This window comes from Marmota flaviventris, chromosome 3, assembly GCF_047511675.1.
Source record: "Marmota flaviventris isolate mMarFla1 chromosome 3, mMarFla1.hap1, whole genome shotgun sequence".
Classification (NCBI taxonomy): Eukaryota; Metazoa; Chordata; class Mammalia; order Rodentia; family Sciuridae; genus Marmota; species Marmota flaviventris.
The window spans coordinates 105871185-105893590 of record NC_092500.1 but is presented as its reverse complement, the minus strand read 5'-3'; the positions used below and the strand labels follow the sequence as shown (position 1 = coordinate 105893590).

Genomic DNA, 22406 nt, shown 5'->3' with positions numbered 1-22406 from the left:
CCTTTCCCTTTTGCCTGTCTTGCCTTGCAGAAAATCCTTCCAACATCCACTTTATTGAGCAGATTGGTGGACTAGACGGGAACTTCACGGGAACAAGCCTGCATCTGAGCGCTTCCTTTTCCACAGGCGCTGTCTTCTCTGGCAACTTCTTGGATTCCCTCCTGGCCACAGTAAGTCCATTTAAGCCAAGAAGTCCCCCAAACCTCTTGGAGAGAGGTGAGTGGGTGGATTAAGGTTTGAGAACATCACAATTCACAATTCCGATTTCTCTTTGATTAAAAAAAATTGCACATACATTATTTCATCTCTCCTCATAACTGCTTGAGGAGAGAAGCAAAATTTTGAGATTATCAAGATTATAAACTTGAGGCCCTGGGACTGTAACATTTGATGCTAACCCTTCAGCTTTAAGTGCATCTCCACAGACCAGGGCCTTTGGTTTCAGAACCTCATGGATACTACCTTCTCTTCTCTCTACAATTTCCCAACAGCTCTTTCAGAGGTTAGCCCTAAGAGATTCATGGGTTTCATGGAAAAAGGTTTGGCATTAGGTAGTATGAATTTTACTCAGAGTTAAGTCAAATCTTCTTCCACCATTGTCCCTCTTGTGTGATGCATTTCTGAGTACATGGTCACTGTTTAGTTTTCAGCAGCTCTTTAGCCATAAAGCAGATCCCTAGCATTCATTACAGGATTTCCATAAATAGAATCCACTTGTCATTAAATACTTATCAAACTCCTACACTGTGCAGGGAACAGCAGTGACGAAACAGACCAAACTCCATCTATGTGCAGCTTGCACTCACAGAAGAGATCGACATGACCATCAATAAGTAATGTACAAGGGATGCCAATCACAAAGACTGAGGAAAGATGAGATAGGAATTGTAGGGTTTGGGGAAGTAGTGGCAGATTTCAGTATGTGACCAGGGAAGGCAGCAATGCTGTTCAAGCTCTGGAGGAGAGGAGGATGCACACCACTCAGATCTTTGGGGAAGAAACTATACAGGCAGAGGCCAGGAGGCAGCTGCCCAGACAGTTGAAGGAATTGCAATTTGATTAAGAAATACAGGATCTGTGTGTGGCCATTTAAATTGACTTCAAAAACACCTGAAAGGAAATACACATGTTCCACTACCACAGAGTTTTCCTCCTAAGATTTTTCAGGAGAAGGATTACAAAAAGGTCCAAAGTCCAATATGCACTTGCTTAAAGGAACAAGGCTCTGAGTACAGTTTGAATGTACTCAGAATGTACTTCTGGAATGCTGTGTAGAAGAGGCACCATTCTGGAATGGTATGCTTGTCTCAAAGCAGTTTGCACATTTAGGGGAATGTGACCAGGACATATATGTTCCTCTTCTGGCATCAAGGAAGGTATTATGTGGCCCTTGACTCTGCCTTTCTTAACCATGGAAGGGTCTCGTAAACCCTAGGGAACTCTCAAACAGATACCACTGCTTCAGGAATAGTTTAACATTAAACAATTTTGTGGGTTATCAAGTTTCTAAAGGGTTAAATAACATACAGCCCCCGACTGAGCCAGAGAGGGATGCATTGGAGGGAATCAAGTCAGGTTACTTTTCTGAGAAGGTGACTCTGTCAGACAGAGTGTTGTATCACTGTCTGTCACTGATATGTCAATTAACTTGCCTGGAATTAATGACTGGAGTGTCAGGCAGAAGGTGACTTCTGATGAACTTGACCTGTCGGCAGGAGGCATTTTAGATGGGTTTAAGCTCCCAGTTCTTTTCAGAAACTCTTAAGTGGCAGGAAGCTTCATGCCTTAAATTAAACTTGAGACTTAATTAAACTCCACTGCTCCACTGGGCCACACAGGCAGAATAAAGCCACAGATTCTATTTAGAGTTAGTCAGAAGGCAGTGTCTTGGTGTTTTATACCTCTATAACAAAATACTGGAGATCAGGCCATTTATAAACAATAGAAGTTTATTTGGCTCACAGTTCTGAAGACTGGGCAGTCCAAGGGCATGGTGCAGTCATCTGCGTGGTATCTGGTGAGGTTCTTTCTGTTGTGTCATCGAATGGTGGGAGGCAAGAAGGCAATAGAGCACATGCAAAAGATAGAGAGGAGAGGGCCAAACTCATTTTTGTTATCAAGAGCCCACTACTGTAATAACTAATCCACCCCAACAATAATGGCATTAATCCATTTATGATCTCATAACCTGATCATGTCTTAAAAGTCTCACCACTTAACAGTGTTTAGTGTGGAGTGTTTCCAACATATGCTTTGAGCAGGGAGTATATTGAACCGTGGCAGGCAGAATAGATAATGAAGAGTTGGAAGAGTAGAAATAAAGGAAATGAACATACAACATAAGCCAGCGTAGGAAACACAAACTTGATAATTAAGTCTTGAGCCAGGTGTTGGCGCCTAGGCTTAGAGCTGACTTCCATAACACACCATGAGCGTGACCTTGACCTTGGGCAGTCAAGATGAGAAGATGATCCCTTGCTAGAAAACAAAATGAGCTACATAAAATCTCAGAAGTCTTTTCTTAGGCTAGATGGTGAAGTCCATGAGAGAGAGAGACAAAGTCAAGTAAGTGTGCCCTATATAGGAAGTTGTCACATGAGGTTACAAGCCACGCTGGACCATTAGCTAGCCCTTAAAGAGTCCTGATAAGTGTGTAATTTAGGACTGGCTCTTGGTCAGCTGTCTATGGAATGGGGATGGCAATGGAGCACCAGGGCAGAAGGCACCACTTATGTCAAGGAGGCTCACAGGGATAGTGAACCTCTAAATACCTATCTGGTAGCCTTCTATTCTAGCTATTACATGTATCTTTAATGATGTATGGCACAGCAAAATGAACACACTGTGATAATGCTGAAATGTTGAGCTAAACCAGACTACCGAACATAATCAGTGAGTGCTGTCCTCTCTTGTTTTCCTTTCCTTGGATGAAGTCCTATCCAACCATTCACACAGAAAGAAAAACAAACCTAAGGATCAGGCTGGAGTTGTCCCTGAGCCTCCAATGTCACAGGCTCCTCCCCTCTGGGTACCATTTGATCTTGGCTGGTCTCTGGATCTTACCACCTGGTCACATGGAAATAGCCTCAGAGAAAAAAGAGAACATTCACCATCATCTACTGGAAATATCAGAACACTCAGGTGTTCTCAAATCCTACACTTTATTTTCCTTACATAACAGAGCATCTCCTGGCTGAGGTTTGGGAGGAAGCAAAGACATCATTCTTCCCATATAGTTAGGATGTCAGCTATGGGCTCCATGGCCATCATCCCCTCTAACACAGACTCATGGCAGACATCAACAATAACCACAACCCTTCTCTCCTAGATCATACCTGCAAATCTTTCCCACGATAGACCTCTATGCGACTAATTCTCATAAATTCTGTTGTTGAGATGTTATCAATAACAATAGCAATATCAGTCATAGGAAGAGTAGTATCTTTCAAGCATTTCTCTTGTGCCAAAGACCTTGCTAAAGCATATTGTATTACCTTGTTGATTCTCCTGTCAACCCAATTAAGGAAATACTATTCTTAGATTTATTTTATAGATAAAGACTCTGAGGCTTAGAGAGGTATAATCTGTCAAAGGCCATATCACTGACAAATAAAAAAGTCTTTTTAAAACCCAAATGTTTTTATGTGATTCCAGAGACAGACCTCACCACCACAATCAACTGCCCCTCCAGAAACCTAGTTCTGTATTACTAGTATCTTTCCAATGCAAGAATTTTCAGGTTTTTCTTAGAGGAATCCAACTCTCTGAGTGCTCAGGGGTTGCTGAGGAGACAGGCAGAAAAGAGACACAGACATGCCCTCCCACACCTCTGTCCTTGATTAGAGCAACCCTGCTTTTTTCTGTGCCATATTTGAGGCACATCTACATAAGATTTTATCAGAAGAAATATTTCTATTGCTAAGAAGACTTTAGAAACCACTCCCTACAAATTAGAATATAACAACCAGCAGAAAAGTATAGGAGTATACTGTTCTCCTTTCCAAGAGAGGTTTCCCATTTCCAGTCAGAAGTCCTAAGTGGGAGGCAAGATTCAACCATTCCATCTATTTTTTTTTTCATTCCTTTTATACCATAATGGCCCTGCCCCTAGAATATCTTAGGGGTTAGGCTCTTCCAACCTGATGCCCACCTCAATGTACCGAGAGATCGGGCCCCATGGCTGTACATTCAGTGGGTATAATTAAACTAAAACTGTTTGTTTCCCAGATGCCCACACTAACAGGAGAGCAAAGCTAAGAGATGTCTTCAGAATAGACTCTCTCAGGAAAAGGGGGCTCACACTTCAACAAGCAAACCGTGAAATAAGAGAAGAACACCAGCCTCAACTTCAATCTTGGTGAAATATTTCCCACATGATGTTTATGGGACTGCTTCCTTCCTATATGTACTTGGAAAACTTCATTGTGACTTTCCTTCTTTCCCTCCCAATCATCCTTATAAATTCTAAGGAGAATGAATATACAAGTCCCAGGATGCAGCAAAGCCCACAGTAATGTGTTATGAAGTAGTCGCCACTTAGAAATAATGAAGTCTTATATTTTCACACAAGTTTAAAATCTCTACATTGTGATGGATATTATATATTTTCACTGAAATATAATGGGTTTTTATCTCCAAATCTCCAACTGATACTGTTGATACTGTTGATGATATTCCCTGGTATACTACCTAAACTCCTGTCCCATTTAGAAGAATTTGTCTATACATAATTCAGATTTGCTTTTAAATCTTTATCAGTTCAGTGCTATGAAAACTAAAATATGGAAAGACCAGTCAGGCCTATGTGCAAGAATCCTACATAGCTTTACAACTAAAGAGTCTCGTAAATAGACAAGAACTTAGGGAACACTTTTCCTGTACTTGTGAGAAAACTGAAGCCCACAGAAGTTAGATGAAATTCTCAAGGTCTCTCAGCTGGTTAGTTGCAATTTTCCAACCATAGAGCCTCACTTGGAGTTGAAAGTTATTTCCCAAAAGATGTTTGATCTTAAGGCCTTTGGAAAAATCTCAGAATAAAGAACAGCAGATGGCTAGGATATTAGTATGTATATTATTAGGTAATATTCCAGATTATGAAAGAGACCTCATGTTTTATTGCAGTTAAAAGCTTAAACAACTTGGGCTGCAACATTTTCTAACATTGGAAACTCAATGTTAGAAATTCTAGTATTCTAGTACATGCTATTACATTAGAATTGCATTCCAAAGTCCAAAAAATATTTCAAACACATTTTAACTTTGAAATTTTCTCGAGAAGGAAAAGAAAGAAAGCAAGCAAAGGAGGAAGAAAAGATGGAAGGGAGGGAAAGAAGAGAAGAGAGGAGAAGAGAGGAGAGGGGAGGGGAGGGGAGAGGAGGGAAGGGGGGAGAAAAAAAGTGAAGTTGAGAAAGGTCAATAGCAAAAAACTGCAAATAAGAATAAGGAGATGAACTCACAGTATAAGGGTGACATATAAATCCCATTATTTTCCCCAATTTAGAATTGCAATCCTTTTGATGTCAAAACTGAAGAAATGATGTATTCAAAGGCTAAGACTCTCAGTTAAATATGTAAAGCACACGTTTCCCTAGAGCCATCAACAGCAGGATAACCCAAGAATTTACACCTTTTCTTTCATCAGAGGAGAATTATTCTAACAGTATTATGTTTGATCACTCACACTACGGCCACATGTGCTTAAACGGATTGTGGCTCAACCTGGATTTACATCCTCCATTTCCTCCTGGATGTCAGGGGGCTGATTCCAAAAGCACCTTTCTGGGTGCTAGTGGGATGGAACAAAGAGAAGAAATGCAAGTAGATTCTCCCAGTCCAAGGACTAGAGTGAAGTCATCTTTTAATCCAAAAACTATGTTAAGAGTTACATTGATTTTCTCTTAATCCATATAACTTATGTTATTTCTTAAGTCAACTTGTACCAGCTACCTCTACATTTTACTAGCAATATTGGTTTGTTAAAATTCTCCTGCCTATTTTAGTCAGTAAATACCCTTGCATTCCATAAACACCTGCCCCATTCAAAACAAGTACTTCTGAAGATGATATTAAGTAGATTAAGGCCATCCTCTGAGAAAGCACATAATTTCAAGGAAGGATTTTTCTGTTCTGAAAATCAGCAGTGTCAGAATCTCTAGGGTGTTCTTTAAATTCTCTCTCCCACTTCCGTTCATCAATTCTGATTCAGGAGATCTGGTATCTCATAAATCTGCACTTGTTAGTGTAACTCCAGATAATCCAGGTACATGGAAACCAGTAATAAACGGAATAGAAATTAGTAATAGGTAGATTTCATTAAATCCTTCAAACAATGATAGAAGGTAGGTATTGTCATGTCAACTTTAAAGGAAAAAAAAATGCATAAATTGCCCAAGAGTACTTGTCAAGGGTGTGACAATACAAGATTCAAACTCAGGCCTATTTCATATAAACAATTAACTAAAAAATACAGAAGAAGGAAAATAGAGTAAAAGCCAGAGGTCATGGGATCCTAAAGAGAAATAAGCTTCATTCTGATGAGGAGGCCCAAGCTGGTAAGAGATGAACAAGGTGTCTAAAAGCAAAACCGGGAGAGAAGAAAAGAATAGGTCAAGCCGCTACAGACTGACTAGTATGTGCATTGCAGTGAATAGTTAATGAAGGTGAGCCAGGAAAGGGAGGGGATATCAGATCACAAGGGCTTTGAAGACCATAATAAGGTATCTAAGTTTGAGGAAGCAGATGGCATGATCTGATTCATGATTGCAAATGAGAAGAAAACTAAGTTGGGAAAACTAGTAAAAAGGTCCCTTTAGAAATTCAGGCTTCAGCCGGGTATGGTAGTGCATGCCTATAATCCCAGCACTCAGGAGGCTGAGGGAGGAGGATCACTTGAGTCCAGGAGTTCTGGGCCAGCATAGGCAATACAGCAATACCCTGTCTCGAAAATTACCACAAACCTCATCATTCACCATCATCATCACACAGGCTTCAGAAGAAGAGTACCTGAGTTTGGCTATAGAGAAAATGAATGATAAAAATTCTAGACTAATAACAGTCACTTATATTATTTATTATAAAAATTATTGCTTTCCTATAATTATTTTTTCTGTAATACTCATTTCTTCAGGAATAAAAGTATAATATTGATTTTTTTAAAAAAAGATGGAAAGTTAAGAATGACATTTGCAAATATGTTCTTGCCTAGGCTACAGATTGTGGTAGGAATTGTGGAGAAAGGGAGTTCATGAAAATGTCTAGGACTATTTAGACTCAATCTTGTTTCAAAGTAATTAGACTCACGTCATCATCTTGTTTCATTTTGATGTTAGTCATTCTAAAACCCCATACATTTACTTATCCAGAACCTATAATTTCTGAAATGTATAATAATAGTCATGGGAAATCCAAATATTAGTAAGACCTAAGTCAATGTCTGTCCTCAAGTCAGTCACAATCAAAAGGAGTATAAGTAGGCTCACATCCAAAAAATAGCCCAAGTATAGATGACAATAGTATCAGAAGTCCCCTAGGAGAAAGTCTATAGGGTGTTCCACTAAATACACATTTTTTAAATATATATGTTGCTGATAATTATGGTATCTGTGGCTTAATGTACTCCTCTGGTCATCTGTGAAAGAAAGAAATCCTTGGTATCTGTATCATTACCCACTTTCTCCTCCTTCTACAGCATAAGCTCCAAGGAAACAGGATCATGGTCCAGGTTGTTTTCTCTCAGTTGTACCTAACCCAGTCTCCTATCAAAAGTGGTTTTGATAATAATAATCACAAGAGAAGTTCTCTGCACTATCTGGTCCATGTCAAACAGTGACGTCCACTAGATCTCCAGGTCTAAACACCTCCACCATTTACATGCTGGCTGCTCTAACATTACGCATGAATTGTCCTTGCTCCCCAGGCCTTCTACAACTACCATGTCCTGGAATTACTTCAGATGCTGGTGACAGGAGGAGTAAGCTCTCAGATGGAACAACATTTGGATAAGGAGAAGTTCACTGGGTTGACCGACAGCTACTCTACGTATTCGTCTGGAAGAATGCGGTGTAAACTGGGGCTTCTGTCCTTAGAGCAAACGATTTTATCAGACATTCAAGTGAGTCTACTCTTATCATACTAGATTCTCTCACTTCCTGAACACTCTGAGTTTCTGAAAATTGTGTTGGCTGTTTGGGTTTATAGATGGTCTACCACACAGAAATAATAATAGCAGTAATAAAATTAATACAATCTTATATTCATAGATTGTTTTACAACTCAGTGCATTTTCTTGTTATTTTTTGTAGCAATACCAGGAAATAGACAGTGGAGTGGGTTAGTTATCATGAGAGTGGACTTCTGGCAAAAGAACTAGTTTAGCCCATTTACCTTCTCTTTTGCAAATGTGCTGTCTTGCCCTTCTACCTTCTGCCATGGGGTGACACAGCAAGAAGAGCTTTGCTAGATGTGGGCCCCTTGACTTTGAACATCTCTTCCTCTGGATTGTAAGAAATAAATCTTAGATCTTTATAACTTATTCTGTTACTGTAGCATAAAATGGGCAAGAATACCTAAAAACTTTGTACCTTGACAAGGTTATTACTGATAATTATAATACTTAAAGCTTACTAAATATTTTCCCTGTGCCTGACTCCTTTAGATTTTTTCACTTAATCTGTCCAAGGATTTGTACAGTAGGCATCATCATTAATTTCATTTAACAGATCAGAAAACTGAGGTTTTCAGAAGCAAGGGCTTACCTGAGGCCACCATATTGTTCAACAATGTCAGAGCAGGGTTCCATCTCAGGAATACTGTCCCAGGGTCTGACCATTCTTCCAATAACCACAATGCTAAAGAAATCTGATCAGGTCAGCTGACATCAGGCAGAATAGCTCTGTGATTAAGTCAAATAATCACAGTGGGCTAACCAGTAGAAAATGCTTGACTTTTCTTAATCCAGGTTGCTGCTGAATGACCAATTATAGCAAAGGGAGGCGATAAGAATTCTGGCAAATTCTAGTGGCGCATCTAGGCATCAGAGTAGAGTGCAGACTGGACATGAATAATCTACTGATCAGTGTGTTGCTTTTTTGTTTGTTTATTGTTTTTTGATGCCAAAGATTAAACCTAGGGGCACTTAACCACTGAGTCACATCCCTAGTCCTTTTTTATTTTTAATTTGAATAAAGAGTCTCAATAAGTTGCTTAGGGCCTGGCTAAATTATTATGGTTAGCTTTGAACTTGCAATCCTCCTGTCTCAGACTCCTGAGACACTGGGATTCTTGGTATGGGCCACAACTCCAAGCGCTGGTTTGGTTTTGATTAATATTGTTATCCACCTGTCCAGTGTTATTGTTAGAGGCAGACCTTGACAAGGAAACATCTTTTTCTGGTTCAGTGGACATCAGAAAAAATTGCTCCCTTCACAAGGAGTATGGTGTTCCAGGCCTCCTTGCCCAGTGTGTCTCAACATATGCTACCAAAAAGGGCACATCCTATGCTCTTTGTATTTGAAGTCCAGGTACAAACAACTTTCCAAACACTCCCACAGTATTGTCTGATCTTGTGCATTTCTGTGGATCCGGGTGCCTCATCTGCAGTTGACTAGTGAGTGATTTTATGCAGCTGGCAACCTCCTGCTGGTATCAGAGAAATAATAGATTGGTCTGCCCATGTGTCTTACCTTCATTCACTTTGCTCTTTTCTTAAGAAATCGTAGAACTGAGCAGACCGTTTTCTTTTGCCCTTTCTGAACCTATTTGTCCTATCTGCTGCTGCTTTTGAACTCATTGTCTATTTGTGATAAGTTTGTTGGCCAGAGACCAAATGTAAGAAGTGTGCTTGAGATTGTGATCTCAGTAAGAGTGGGATGAGATGACTCCCTGGAGGTCATCTAACATCCTAATCATAGACTAACTCAAAAACTGAATTTGGAACCCATTGCTCATTGTTAATTCTCAATGATGGTCACCAAATAGGAAAAGTAATAAGAATACACACGTACCACACGCATCCGAGGCTCTCAGAAGAACTTGAATGACAAAAAGAAAAGCAAATCACACAGATTAGTATCTCAAAACTAATCATCAGTTACTATAATTACCAAGTCACTAAACACTATTATCATAAATATATTAGGAAATGTCTTTCAGGTCTTCTAAAGTTGGACCACAAAAAAAAAAAAAAAAAAGGAAAATAACATTTGAATAAGTGCTTGTTATTGCTTGATGAATGTGCCCAGCAGACACGTTTTTCTCTCTCTCTCTCTTTTTTTTTCACAGCCAAGAACCACCTTTGGACAACTATTCTGTGGCTCATTATATTGTCTTGGAATCTTATGTGTTGGCTTATACCGCATGATAGATGAAGAGGCGCGCAACCCAGAACATAAAAGGGGAGTGTGCTAATTTGAAAAGTGCTGGCCACCCACCCAAGCAGGAGAACCAAAGCTACTTTATATGTGAAAGAGAACTCCATAGCTCAGAGTCCACAGTTATTATGGAAAGATGCTGGTAAATCATGATGTAGGAAGAAAGAAGAATGAGTGTAAACAATAGGAATGCTGATGGTTAAGGCCTTCTAAGGAGGATGATGTTTGTGTCCCCAGTGAAAACTGAAATATGCAGACCTAAATTTTAAATAAGTTCTTTTGCAACCTAACTTCCATCCACGATTGTACAACTTTCTAAAGCTAAAGACATTGTCTGCATTGGAAAGATTTACTTGTTTTTTGCTGGACTCATTTTGTAAATATTTATTAAGTGCTTCTTTCCAGCCACTGTGCTTTGTGTTTATAAATCAGGGATGCACTTTGTTCAGATTTCAACTTTATTAACTGGAGATCCTTCTGCCAGGAGTGTGGAAGAGAGAAGAAATGTATATAGAGGATATAAGAAAAGAAGATACCATCTAGAGACAATACAATTGTTTAGGCCCTAGACAAGATTCTCACAGTAGAATGCACAGTAGTCAATAAAGAAGGAGGAATTAAAAATGATGGAGTGGAAATAGACAATTGAAACCCATTCTAGGAGAAAAGAGAAAGAAACAAAATTATTAATGTGAATGGTCTCAAGTAGAAGAAAAAAGTCCCTATAATTTCTCTATTAATAAGAGAAAAGGAGAAAAATAACAGATTCTTAGGAAGACCTATAATATATATAGGTGTGAGGTATACTTTTGGGGATTTTTATTTAGTACTAAGATTTCTCAGTTCATAGGCATTGCTGAGAAAGAAAATAAAAGTAATTCAGGGAATTGAAGAAAGGTAAGACTTGAACTACTAAGAAGAATGCAATGAGGTTTAACCATGAAGCAATGCTAGACTGTAAAGAGAAAAGACAGTAACACTGGAAATCCTGAAAAAGTTAGAGTAGATATACCCAGAGGAAGGAAATGAGAGAGAAGGAATGATGGGGTGTTGTGGTTGGAGAGTGACTTACTGAAGCCTAAGATTTTTGACAGGCAATGACAATATCCAGCATGTGGCCCTGAAAATGGTTTGGAGATAAACCATCATTTGGTAGTAGAAATCATAGAAATGTGTCTGGATGTCAGAGCTGTAAACCACAGAGATACTACAAGCACATAAGATGATAGTGGCTCTGAGGTTTGGGGGGAAAAATTATATCCCAAGTGCCAAAGACCTAAATGAAGGTCTACAGATGGCACTGAGGAATCAGTGGGGAGGTTAATATAACTTTACAGAACTCACCGTGAAGTAAGTGCGTGAGGTGTGAGGTTATGGAAGCAATACTGAGAAGCATACTTGATTCTGGCATGCTCTTTCTCTGCTTGAACTCTAATCCCTGGCCCCAACACCTCAGGAAAACCTGTAGAACATGGTAATTGAGAAAATATGCAGTTTATACTTGAGAGGATCTCAAGGAAGGAAATGGCACTCCTATTTTAAATGATATATGTGATTAGGGTAAATCTTGTTTAAAATAAAATAGAGGTTACAGTATTTTCAATGGAAAGATAATAATGGATAAATTATTCAGTAAAGGAAAGTCAATCATGCATTGAGGTCCATGTTTAGGAGAGAAGTAACCATTTGGGACAGCAGTGAAGAAATACAGGGTGAAAGTCATAAGAGGTTATCCTCTCTGTTCTGTCGTGAACACTAGGTATTAATTAACTTATTTATTAAGGATTTGCTATGTATCTGATATTTTGCTAAGACAGCTTGCTTCCCTACAAAGTCTTCCTATGCAAATACAGACTTTGAATTTTCCTTAAGATTCATTGACATTCACTATTTGCTTACCAGTCAAAGTTTCAAATAGAACTTTGTGTGAAAACTGTTTGCATGAGTACTAGCTTATGGTAGGCCTAAGCCAGGATGGAAATATCTGGAATACCTGTTATCTTCCAATTTGACAGAGCCTGGCTCAGTGTTCAATTTTGTACTTACTGAATTCATTAGTGTAGTGCATGTTCAAAGAAGTTAAACCTGGAGTTAGGAAGTCCTTAGAGATCAGCAAACCAAACCACAGTCTTATTCCTTTCCCACTAAAGCAGTGAGAACAGCAAACCCCAAAAAGGGAGATTTTATTCCTAAGGTCCCCAATCCCTCCTCTAAGACTTCCTCTATTCGGTGTCCCAGAGATCTTTATTATCAATCAGAAACCAATGAAGCAAAGCAAAACAAAAGCAGTTCCTCTTTTGACCCAGCAAAATGATGTCTTTATTTTGTTCATTGCCTATAACCATTCTGTCCTAGCCACAGAAGCTCAGAATTCATCTTTGACTTTCCTTACAGGTTTGTGATTACCCGACCAGCCAATGACCTTAAGTTGCTGCCTTCAGATCTTGTGTTTTGTGCCATCCCTTTCAGCACCGTCTGTGAAAAAAAGGATGGTGATTCATTTCAACCAATACATGAAGTTGAAAATATCGTATCAAGAGAATCATCGATGAATGCAAACCTAAGTTATCCTACTGCAGTTGACCCAGTGAGTGAGAGTACGCCACAGAAATTGTTTAGTTCCATCCAATCTATGGAGGTAAAACCTTCTTTCTTTTCTGAAACTCAACAAGCAACGCCTAGTTTGAGTTTTAGGCTCTCAACCGACGCAAAGGCAAATGAAAATGTGAAAGAAAATGAAAAGGAAAACATGAAGGAAACCCTGAAGGAGAATGTGCCTTAGTGTCCAAGCTAAACTGGACCCATTGATATTCTCCACAAACTTCTAATCTGATACTAACAAGGCATCTCCAAAGATGATGACTTTGAACAAAGAAAATAAAAATGGAAGCATGCCACTTTTGTGCCCATGGCTTGCTAGGTGGTTGACCAGCATGCCACACTGTTTTGGAAGAGACCAAAATCTAATCTTGTCCCACTGGATCTGGTGTGATAAATAAAGAGATATATGATAAATGCTATTAAGAGAAATTCAATGGTCTATTTCCTTGGAGCAAAAAATGGGCTAGTTTGGGTTGCATTTAAAGAAGTCGTCCAGGTAGAGAGATGCGGATTGAAATTGGAATTAATTTGTTTGTAACTAAGCCTTACGTATGTACTGGTACATAACAGGTATATAATAAGAATGACTATTAAAGCATCTTGGAATGGGATGCCTGGGTAAAGTCAATTAGATTGAAATAGGTAGACTTTCAAATTCCCTAACTCAGAAATAGAGACATTATTGCATGAGAAGTTTAAAGCATTTCCCCATAGTTCATGTTCTAAAATAAACCAATCCACTGCTCTTAAACTTCTCTTCAATCAAGCCATTTCCCCTAGGTATTACTCTATTAACACAATAAGCAAAAGTTCAGCACATCTAAGAAATATTCACTACCAGTTGATAGTCTTGGAATGATGAGTTTGGTAAACAAAGCTTTCTTGCAAAGGGAAGAAGGAAGGGAATAATGAACTATATTTCTCATAAACTATTTTACATAATGTTTACTATATCCCTTAAATATTAGCATATTTGAGGATTTTGTCTCATTACCTTTGTTTTTACAAGGAAGAAAGTATGTCACACACATGTCACCAAATAAAATGGAACACACCCAGTTAAATTTGAATTTTAGATAAACAACAAATAATTTATAAGTATGTCCAAGCTATTCACTTAGCTAGTCAGCAATCAAATCAACATTCAAATGGTTTGACTTGAGCACTTGGAGACATTATGCCTTCAAGTGTACAAATAAAAGAAACAGAACAAACTAAAATAAAAACAAAGTCATTCATCCATAGAAAAAAAATGCATTAGTTAAGCCTTTGCTGTAGCAAAATCAACTCAATCTATATAGAAAAGAGAGTAATTGTCAGGAAACAAGGAAATCCTTTTCCTTCCTTCCTTTCTTCCTCCTTTTTTTCTTAACTTCTAATTCCCTTTCTTCCTTTCTTATTTTCTTTTTTATTTTCTCCTTCCTTTATTCCCTCCCTCCCATTTCCTCTTTCTTTCTTCACTTCTTTCTTTCTTTCAAGGGTGCCCACATCTTCATCCTACTCTCCTTTTATCCTTTCTTTGTTTTTTCATATACGTGGCACAATCTAGTTTCCTATAATTTGAAATGTATCTGTAGAGTAATGCACACTTACCCGACTGTCTTTGAATCTCCAATAATAATTTCTGAAAGTATATGATGGCCTCAGCTTTGGCCCCTCAAGTCCAAATGCTAACACCTGAGGAGCAGGGTGCCTCTAAAGAGAGGATTGTCCTCATGGAAGGGAGGATGGCTTGTGGCCAAGGAAGACATGGCACTAAAGTCTACAACAAAGATAGCATTATTCCCCTTGCCCATTTTATACCATGGGCATTAAATATACAAAGCAGGTTTAGCAACAGCAAAATATTCCTAACAAAGAAACTGCGGTTTAGCCCTATGGATATTCAAGATCCACAAACCACTGCTATACATATATTGACCAATTTGCTTAGCACCCAGGCTTCAGTTCTCCTGAGTAAAAACCTCCATGTGACTACATTTCAACAGAGTAGACCAATCCAAAACATAAATACTTTGTTTTTTTATAATTCATAGGAATAAGTTCCAGAAATCTAGCTAAAGTAATATTAAGGTATAGCCAATGTGTGAACATTCATATTACCACTCTTGATACATGAAATCATCAGAGTACCCCTAAACTCATTTGTCAAATGATTCCATACTCCAGAACCAAATTATTCACCTATAAATGACATTTTAATATGACTCATACCATCAGATCCTTTGGCAATGTAGTGGATATTTAATTCATAGTAATTATTTAACACTCATTAAGAGTAGAACCAATATGAAGACAAGGGTAAAAAGACAACAAACACATGCTACAATATTTAAAGCTTACAAATACATGCTACAATATTTAAAAATTGTTGAGGCTTTGGCACTGTCAAAACTGGATGAAAGCTACATATTCCTTACTCAGAAAAAATTTATGTATGTATATAGTCCACAAAATTTATTACTTAAATAGAAGGCAGGTCATGGATCCACCTATAGTCTATATCCTTGATAAAGATTTTTGTTAACCAGAAGGAAGGTCACCAGAAAGAACAGGGCAGGGGAGTCAAGAGACTTGAGTATTTTTTTAAACATCTCATTAATCGTTTTTAAACTATTGGTAAATTATTAAACCATTCTTGGCTACTTTCTACAAATCAGGGCACACAGTTCTTCATTAGGAAAAAAAAAAGGAAACTTAGAGTTGTTTTTTTAAATGTGATAAGTCAAAAAATTAAATCAGAATAGTCATTTGGAAGTTATCCTCATAACTGAGTCAGGAGAGAAATTATTTTACTGTTTGTAAAAGGAGAATGTAACACTAGAAGATTAAGAACACTGCTTCCATATTTATTTATTGAATTTGTATATTCCCTACCACCATACATCAGGCAGGGTACTAGATGCTGAGGAAAAAGTAGTGACCAGGGAGTCAAAAGAAGTAGATGAGAACCAGGACCCTAATTAACCATCAACTACTGGGAGGGGCCACCTCATCTGTGAAAGACTCACTAGATTGCTTTCACTGACCCAAGAAAGGAGCAAGGAGATTTATCTTCACTTAGGAATGTGGGTCCAAAAAACACCAATCATGAGGAATCTCCAAGCTCATGTCATGAGCTGGTGAAGTATCCACATTTATATCATGTTATGGCAGGAGTTTAAAACTGCATAAATAATGTGAGGAAAATCTGACTGCAAACCAGCAACATTCTTGAGGTAACTAGTTGAAAGAAATCTTTGCAGGAAATATTTCTACAACTCAGGACATACAGGACTCCATCAAGAAAAAAAAGAAAAGTAAGTTCAAAACTTCAAAAAAATGAACAATAATCTCATAGTAGAAAAAGTAAATAAATTAGAAATGACATGAGAAAGTCATGATTCTCATAAGTGAGAGATGGAAGATAAATCAAACTAGGTTAGCATGACCCCAGACTTTGGATATTAGAACAATCTGGAAAAGACCATAAAATTGTTGTATTTAATATGATGAAATTGTTTTAGAATATGATTACAAGTCATAATGAAAGAAGAGGTAACTGTGAAAAAATGAACAGGTAGACTTGAAAAGAACCAAAATTCCAGAAATAATTAAATTAAAAATTAAATTTACAAGTTGAGCAATAAATTAGATAAATATAAAGAATGTAGCTAAAATTCATGTTGAAGAGAGAATGGAAAATATGAATGAGAGGTTAAGAGACAATAGATGGAAAAATATGAAAATGTACAATATACAAATCATTCATTTCCACAAAGGCAAAATAAGAAAAATGAAAAAATCCTATACAATTTAGAATTAATAAATGACAAGAATTCTATGATTTAAGAAGTCTAATGAATTATCAGCAGGAAAATTAAAACAAATTTACATGTATGTATATCTATATGCATACCTAGGAAAGACAGCAGTTTTTTTCTAAGGAGATTGTTACTGAGAAATTGAAGGAGAAAAAAGAAAATGGACTAGCAACATCAAAAATAATAGGGGTGGGGTTGGGGCTGGGGCCCAGTGGTAGAGCACTTGCCTAGTATGTGCAAGGCACTGGGTTCAATCCTTAGCACCATATTAAAAAAATATAAAGGCATGCTATCTATCTACAACTACAAAAAAAGTTTTAAAAAATAAAAGAGATATAAAAGTATACTATACTACCTATGTTGCCACTCAAGAGGGGAAGACATAAATGATTACCATTTTAATGACTGAGAACACATAACTTAGAGACCTTTATTGAAAGAACTAATAAAAAATATATTTCAGTAGAAAGAGAATGAACTTTAAAAGATGGAGTAATACTTAAGAAACTATGATGAGAAAATAATTGAAACTTATTGTAAACATACATCAGTTATAGTAATAATGGTAATAACTTGGGAAGAGTTAAAAGTAAATTAGCACTAACAAAGAAATAAGAGAGGATATGAAAGAGATGATCAAGTAAAATTCTAAAATTGTAGCATTTTTCAGAAGGAGCATAGAGATAATAATTGACTTTAACATCAAACAAATCATGTAAACATTTAGATAATAAACCAGAAAAACAGGATATGACTTCTATATCAGCTGAGAGAAGCTAATCAGAAAAAAAAGATGAAAATAGAATTTAAAAATAGTAACAATTTAGAATTTTTTTAAAAAAATTAATGAATTATATGTAGAAAACAAAATTTAAAAGATAGTGATAATTGTGAACATATGACATTAAACAGATGTAAATGAGTCAATCTTGTTAGGTAGAGGACAGATTTTCATATTATACTGTTAAAACAGATATATACTAGTTATAGCAGAAAATAGGATTCAGGAAATGTAAAACTGAAAATAAGTAAAAAGATATGCTAGAAAAATATGGACATTTGGGTTGTTTCTATTTGGGGGCTATTATCAATAATGTTGCTTGTGTAGACTAGGGTACAAGTTTTTGTGAGAACATTCAAGGATTGTGAATTGTTATGCACATGTAAAGGCCTTGCAGTACATAAAACAAAAGCAGTTCACAATCATTGAGCAAACCACAATCCTAGAGAAGGACTTTAACATACTTTTCTGATAAACAAATAAATCAAACAGAAAGATATTAGCATATATATAGATAATGTGAACCACATAGTTAACTGGATTGAACTAATGGATGGAACTACATATAAAAATAAATGTACATATAATCACTAATCCAGCAAATAGCAACAAGTTTTCCCAACACATTTATATCTTAATTTTCCTATAGTCATCACGAAAATCAAACTGTATGAATCAATAATATCATACCAACCACATTGCAATAAAATTAAAACTTGGTAACAAACACTTAGACCTCAACAAACAAAATTTAACACATTTAAAGTAAATAATAAAAAATCTAAACCCCATTGGTCAAATTTAAAACTTCATGGGATATTACTAACTTTTGAGATGTCAATTATAATGCAAAGATAATATATTAAAATTTATGGTGTATGTCTTTAATGATATTGAAAAAACTGGATATCCACTTGCAAAAGAATAAATTTTGACCCTATAACATATACAAAAATTAACTCAAATGGATTAAAGATCTAAGTCCGGAAAAGTCAATGCTCCTGAAAGAAAACAAAGAAAGAACTTTGTGACATTGGATTTGGCAAAATATTGAACATGTCACCAAAAGTATAAACAATAGAAACAAAATAAACAAAAGGAGCTATACAAACTCAAAAGCTACTCTACAGCAAGGTAAACAATCAACAGAGTAAAAAGGCAACCTAAAGAATGGGAGAAAATATCTGCAAATTATTTATCAGATAAGGGATTAATATATAAATTATATAAAAACTCCTATAACTTGGAAACAAAAAGCCTGATCAATCCAATTTAAAAATGAGCAAAAAACCCTTGACTAGACATCTCTCTTACCCCCCCTCTCTCTCTATATATATACACACACACACACGGATGTCTAATACACATAGGAAAGTTGGTCAACATAACTAGTCAACAGGGAATTGCAAGTCTAAAACAGAAGCTATCACCTCTCTCCAATTAGGATAGGAGAAGATATTAAAAACAAAAAGCAAAAAGAAACAGAAAATAATAAATGTTGGCAAAACTGTAGAGGAACTATAATAGAACCATTTTGCACTGTTGGTTGGAATGTAAAATGGTATAATCATTATGGAAAACAATAAAATTAAAAAAATAGAATCTCCATATAATCCTGTACTTTCGCTTCTCAGTATTTATAATCCCAAAATTGAAAATAGGATCTTGAAAGAGTATTTGCACAAGCTTGTTGTACCAGTTTTATTCACAGAAGCCACAAAGTGGAACCAACCAAAATGTTCATCGACAAACGAATGGAAAAATATATTGTGATATATGATATATGCATATGAAAATATTATTCAGATTTCTTAAGGAAGCAAATCTTGTCCTACACCAAGACACAGGTGAACTATGAGGATACTATGTGGAGTGAAATAATCCAGCTACAAAAAAAATGCTGATTTCACTTATATAACATATCCCAAATTGTCCAACAACCAACTCTTAGAAACAGAGAGAAAATGGTGGTTGTCAGTAGCTGAGGGGAAGGAAGAAAAGCGGAGTTGTTCAATGGGTATAGAATTTCAGTTTTTTTGCAAGATGAGAAAGTTCTCAAGATCTGTTGAACAACAATGTGTATCTAGTTGACACTATTGTACAATGAAGAAAAAAAAGCCAATAAAATGGTAAATTTCTTGTTATGTGTTTTTGATCACAATAAAAATTTGGGGGTATGTATAATTAGTAGAAAGAAATGGATTTATATTCTTACCATGCTTATGTGGCAATAGGCAAAACATTAAAAATTGATGAACTAATTGCTCAACTTAGTAAATTGGAAAATAATAGTAAATTGGTATAAATCTAAAGAGATTTTGCATCAGTTTTTATATTTTCTAATTACTTGACTAGAAAAGGAAACCAGAGCATAAATTCTATACAGGTCAACTTTGCAGCTGGGCATAGTGGCACATGCTTGTAATCACAGCAATTTGGGAGGCTGAGACAGACGGATTGCAGATTTGAGGCCAGGCTTGGCAGTTTAGCAAGAACTTGCCTCAAAATAAGAAGGGTTGGGGATGTAGTGGAGTTCAATTATAGTACCCAAAACAAAAAGGTCAAGAACATTTAAAGTTGTTATGTAATAAGCTGGGCATGGTGTCACATGCCTATAATCCCAGGGACTTGGATGGTTGAGGCAGGAAGATTGCAAGTTTGAGGCCACCTTCAGCAACTTAGCTGTGGTTTTTCCTCAAAAAAAAAAAAAAGCCAAAGGACTGAAGGACTGAGGATGTAATGCAGCATGGAGTACTCCTGGATTCAATTCTCCAGTACTGAAACAAACAAGCAAACAAACAAACAAACAAAAAGAATCAGCTTTACTCAGTATCTATTTGCTATTTTGAGAAATAGCAAAAATGCCCTTTATTAAATGAACTTTTTTTCAGGTAGCCTATGAGAATGACAGAGCAGTATTTGAACAGCACTGAGAAACAGAACAACTAGGTTAAGATGAAAAGGCTGGAGACAATGTAAAAATCTCTAAAATCCACCATTATGAATGCAATCCTCGAACATGCAGCACCAATATTACCTGAAATTGGACCCCATCCCAGACCTATTGAATCAAAACTTGCATTTTATAAAGTTCCGTGGGTGATTCATACACTAAAGCTTGGGAAGCATGTTTATGTATGCATGCTTTTAATATACATGCTACATATGTGACATATGCATGCCACATATTGCATATGTGCATATAAATGGGAGTATATATGTGTGTTGCCTATGGGTCATGTATTGCATATATGCTTACACATAAGTATTTCGTGTGTTGAACATGCATGTCGTATTAGAGGTGTGCATACACATGTGTATGTATTATGTGTGTGTTGTATATATCATATATTACTCATACACATGCATATGTATATATACATACATACAGTTATGCACATATAAATACACATCATATACATATACACTTAGGTATAGTGGTTTCTGAAAAATTAAAAAAAGCTGGAGGTTTGGTTTTAATAATAAAAAAAAAAAACCTCTTCAGATATCGTGCTATTAGTATGTTATGTTTTATTTAAGACTTACAGTCTAATCCAAACACCTCTAATTAATTATAAAATCCTCAAGCTGGGTAAAACTGTAAAGGAGTATGGGAGATTGGAGTCGCAAGGTTGGTGCATGTTTTCCTACAGGAATATTTTTTCTTTCAGGACAAAGTAATAAAAAACCCAAACTCTGAATGTTATCTTCCTTGAGTTTCTTGATTTGCATGCACAGGGAGTACTGGAAAGTGAGAAGGAAAGGAGACAGCAGCGAAAGGAAGCCAGGGCTGTTGGGGACTGCAGAGAGAGGGAGAAAGGGCCCTAACACTAATTAGGTTTGAAAGACTACAGGATGCGTCCAGCCACTGCGTGCTGAGAAGAAAGCAACCTGAGCTGCTGAATGCAAGTTCAGACTACACTCACCACCAGCCCCCTGGGGACGTCACAAGGTAAACCTGATCCTGATCATCTCTGTCATTTACAATCATTATCAGGCAGGCTGCTCCTGTAATTTTACTGGGGAGCCAATTAACAGATCCCTGACGCTAGGGGGGATATGTCCCAGACCTCCACCTGTTTTTTTGAAAAGGAAAAATCGGGCAGCATTTGTACTGCTGTCTTCTGATGGGCCTCTTCTAAAGGCAGAAGAAGAAGAGGATTTCATACAAGACAGTCACTCCTCAGGTCAGACAAGCAGTTGAAGTCCATCATTTCGCTCCCTTAATTTTATCTTTTCACTAGCAACCTAAATTAGCTTCCAGATAGCCCAGCAAGCCTTGTTTCCTTCTTTTCTAAGCTATGGAAATGCTGACCAGTTCTCTTACTCTAGCTTGCCTTCCAGGAATGTCTGTGCAGTATTTCATCTTAGAAGAACTTGGGAAAAGATGGGCTAATGCACTAAGAAGGCACTGAAGAAGGGCCGCTCACATTGATTGCTCAATCCCACCTATTTTCCCCTTTTTGTACCCTTCTCTTGCCTTTCTGTCACAGTAAAATTTTTTAATCAGTTGTTTGCATTCCCTGTTTTATGTCTACATCTGTTCCCTTTTTAGACCACCCCAAACTGGCAATAAAATTTCATTATTCTACCAAAAATACTCTTTCTGAGAGTATCAATAGCATTTATATAGCATTTGTATCACTCAGGATTTATATATCATTTATATCACTCAGATTTGGGTAGTATTTGTACTTGAAGACTTAGCAGGATTGAGTACCATTGATCCTCTCCATGCTGAAAATCCTCCTCTTCTCTGATTATGCATTCTCACATTGCTTTCAGCTCTCCTTTTCTACAACATGATTAGGTATTAGCATTGCTCAAAGGTTGATTATGGACCCTCCTTTTTTT

At 36.9% G+C, this 22406-nt stretch overlaps 1 protein-coding gene across 1 annotated transcript in view; it reads left to right on the top strand.

Moving 5' to 3' along the window:
• The window catches only part of Kcnu1 (potassium calcium-activated channel subfamily U member 1), a 177238-nt gene extending 164089 nt beyond the window's left edge, over window positions 1-13149 (top strand). The window contains exons 24-27 of the mRNA XM_027939273.2: window positions 31-170; window positions 7916-8110; window positions 10279-10397; window positions 12762-13149. Of these exons, the coding sequence (XP_027795074.2) occupies window positions 31-170; window positions 7916-8110; window positions 10279-10397; window positions 12762-13149 (842 nt within the window). The remainder of the gene's footprint in view (window positions 1-30; window positions 171-7915; window positions 8111-10278; window positions 10398-12761) is intronic.
• Window positions 13150-22406: the final 9257 nt, after the last annotated feature.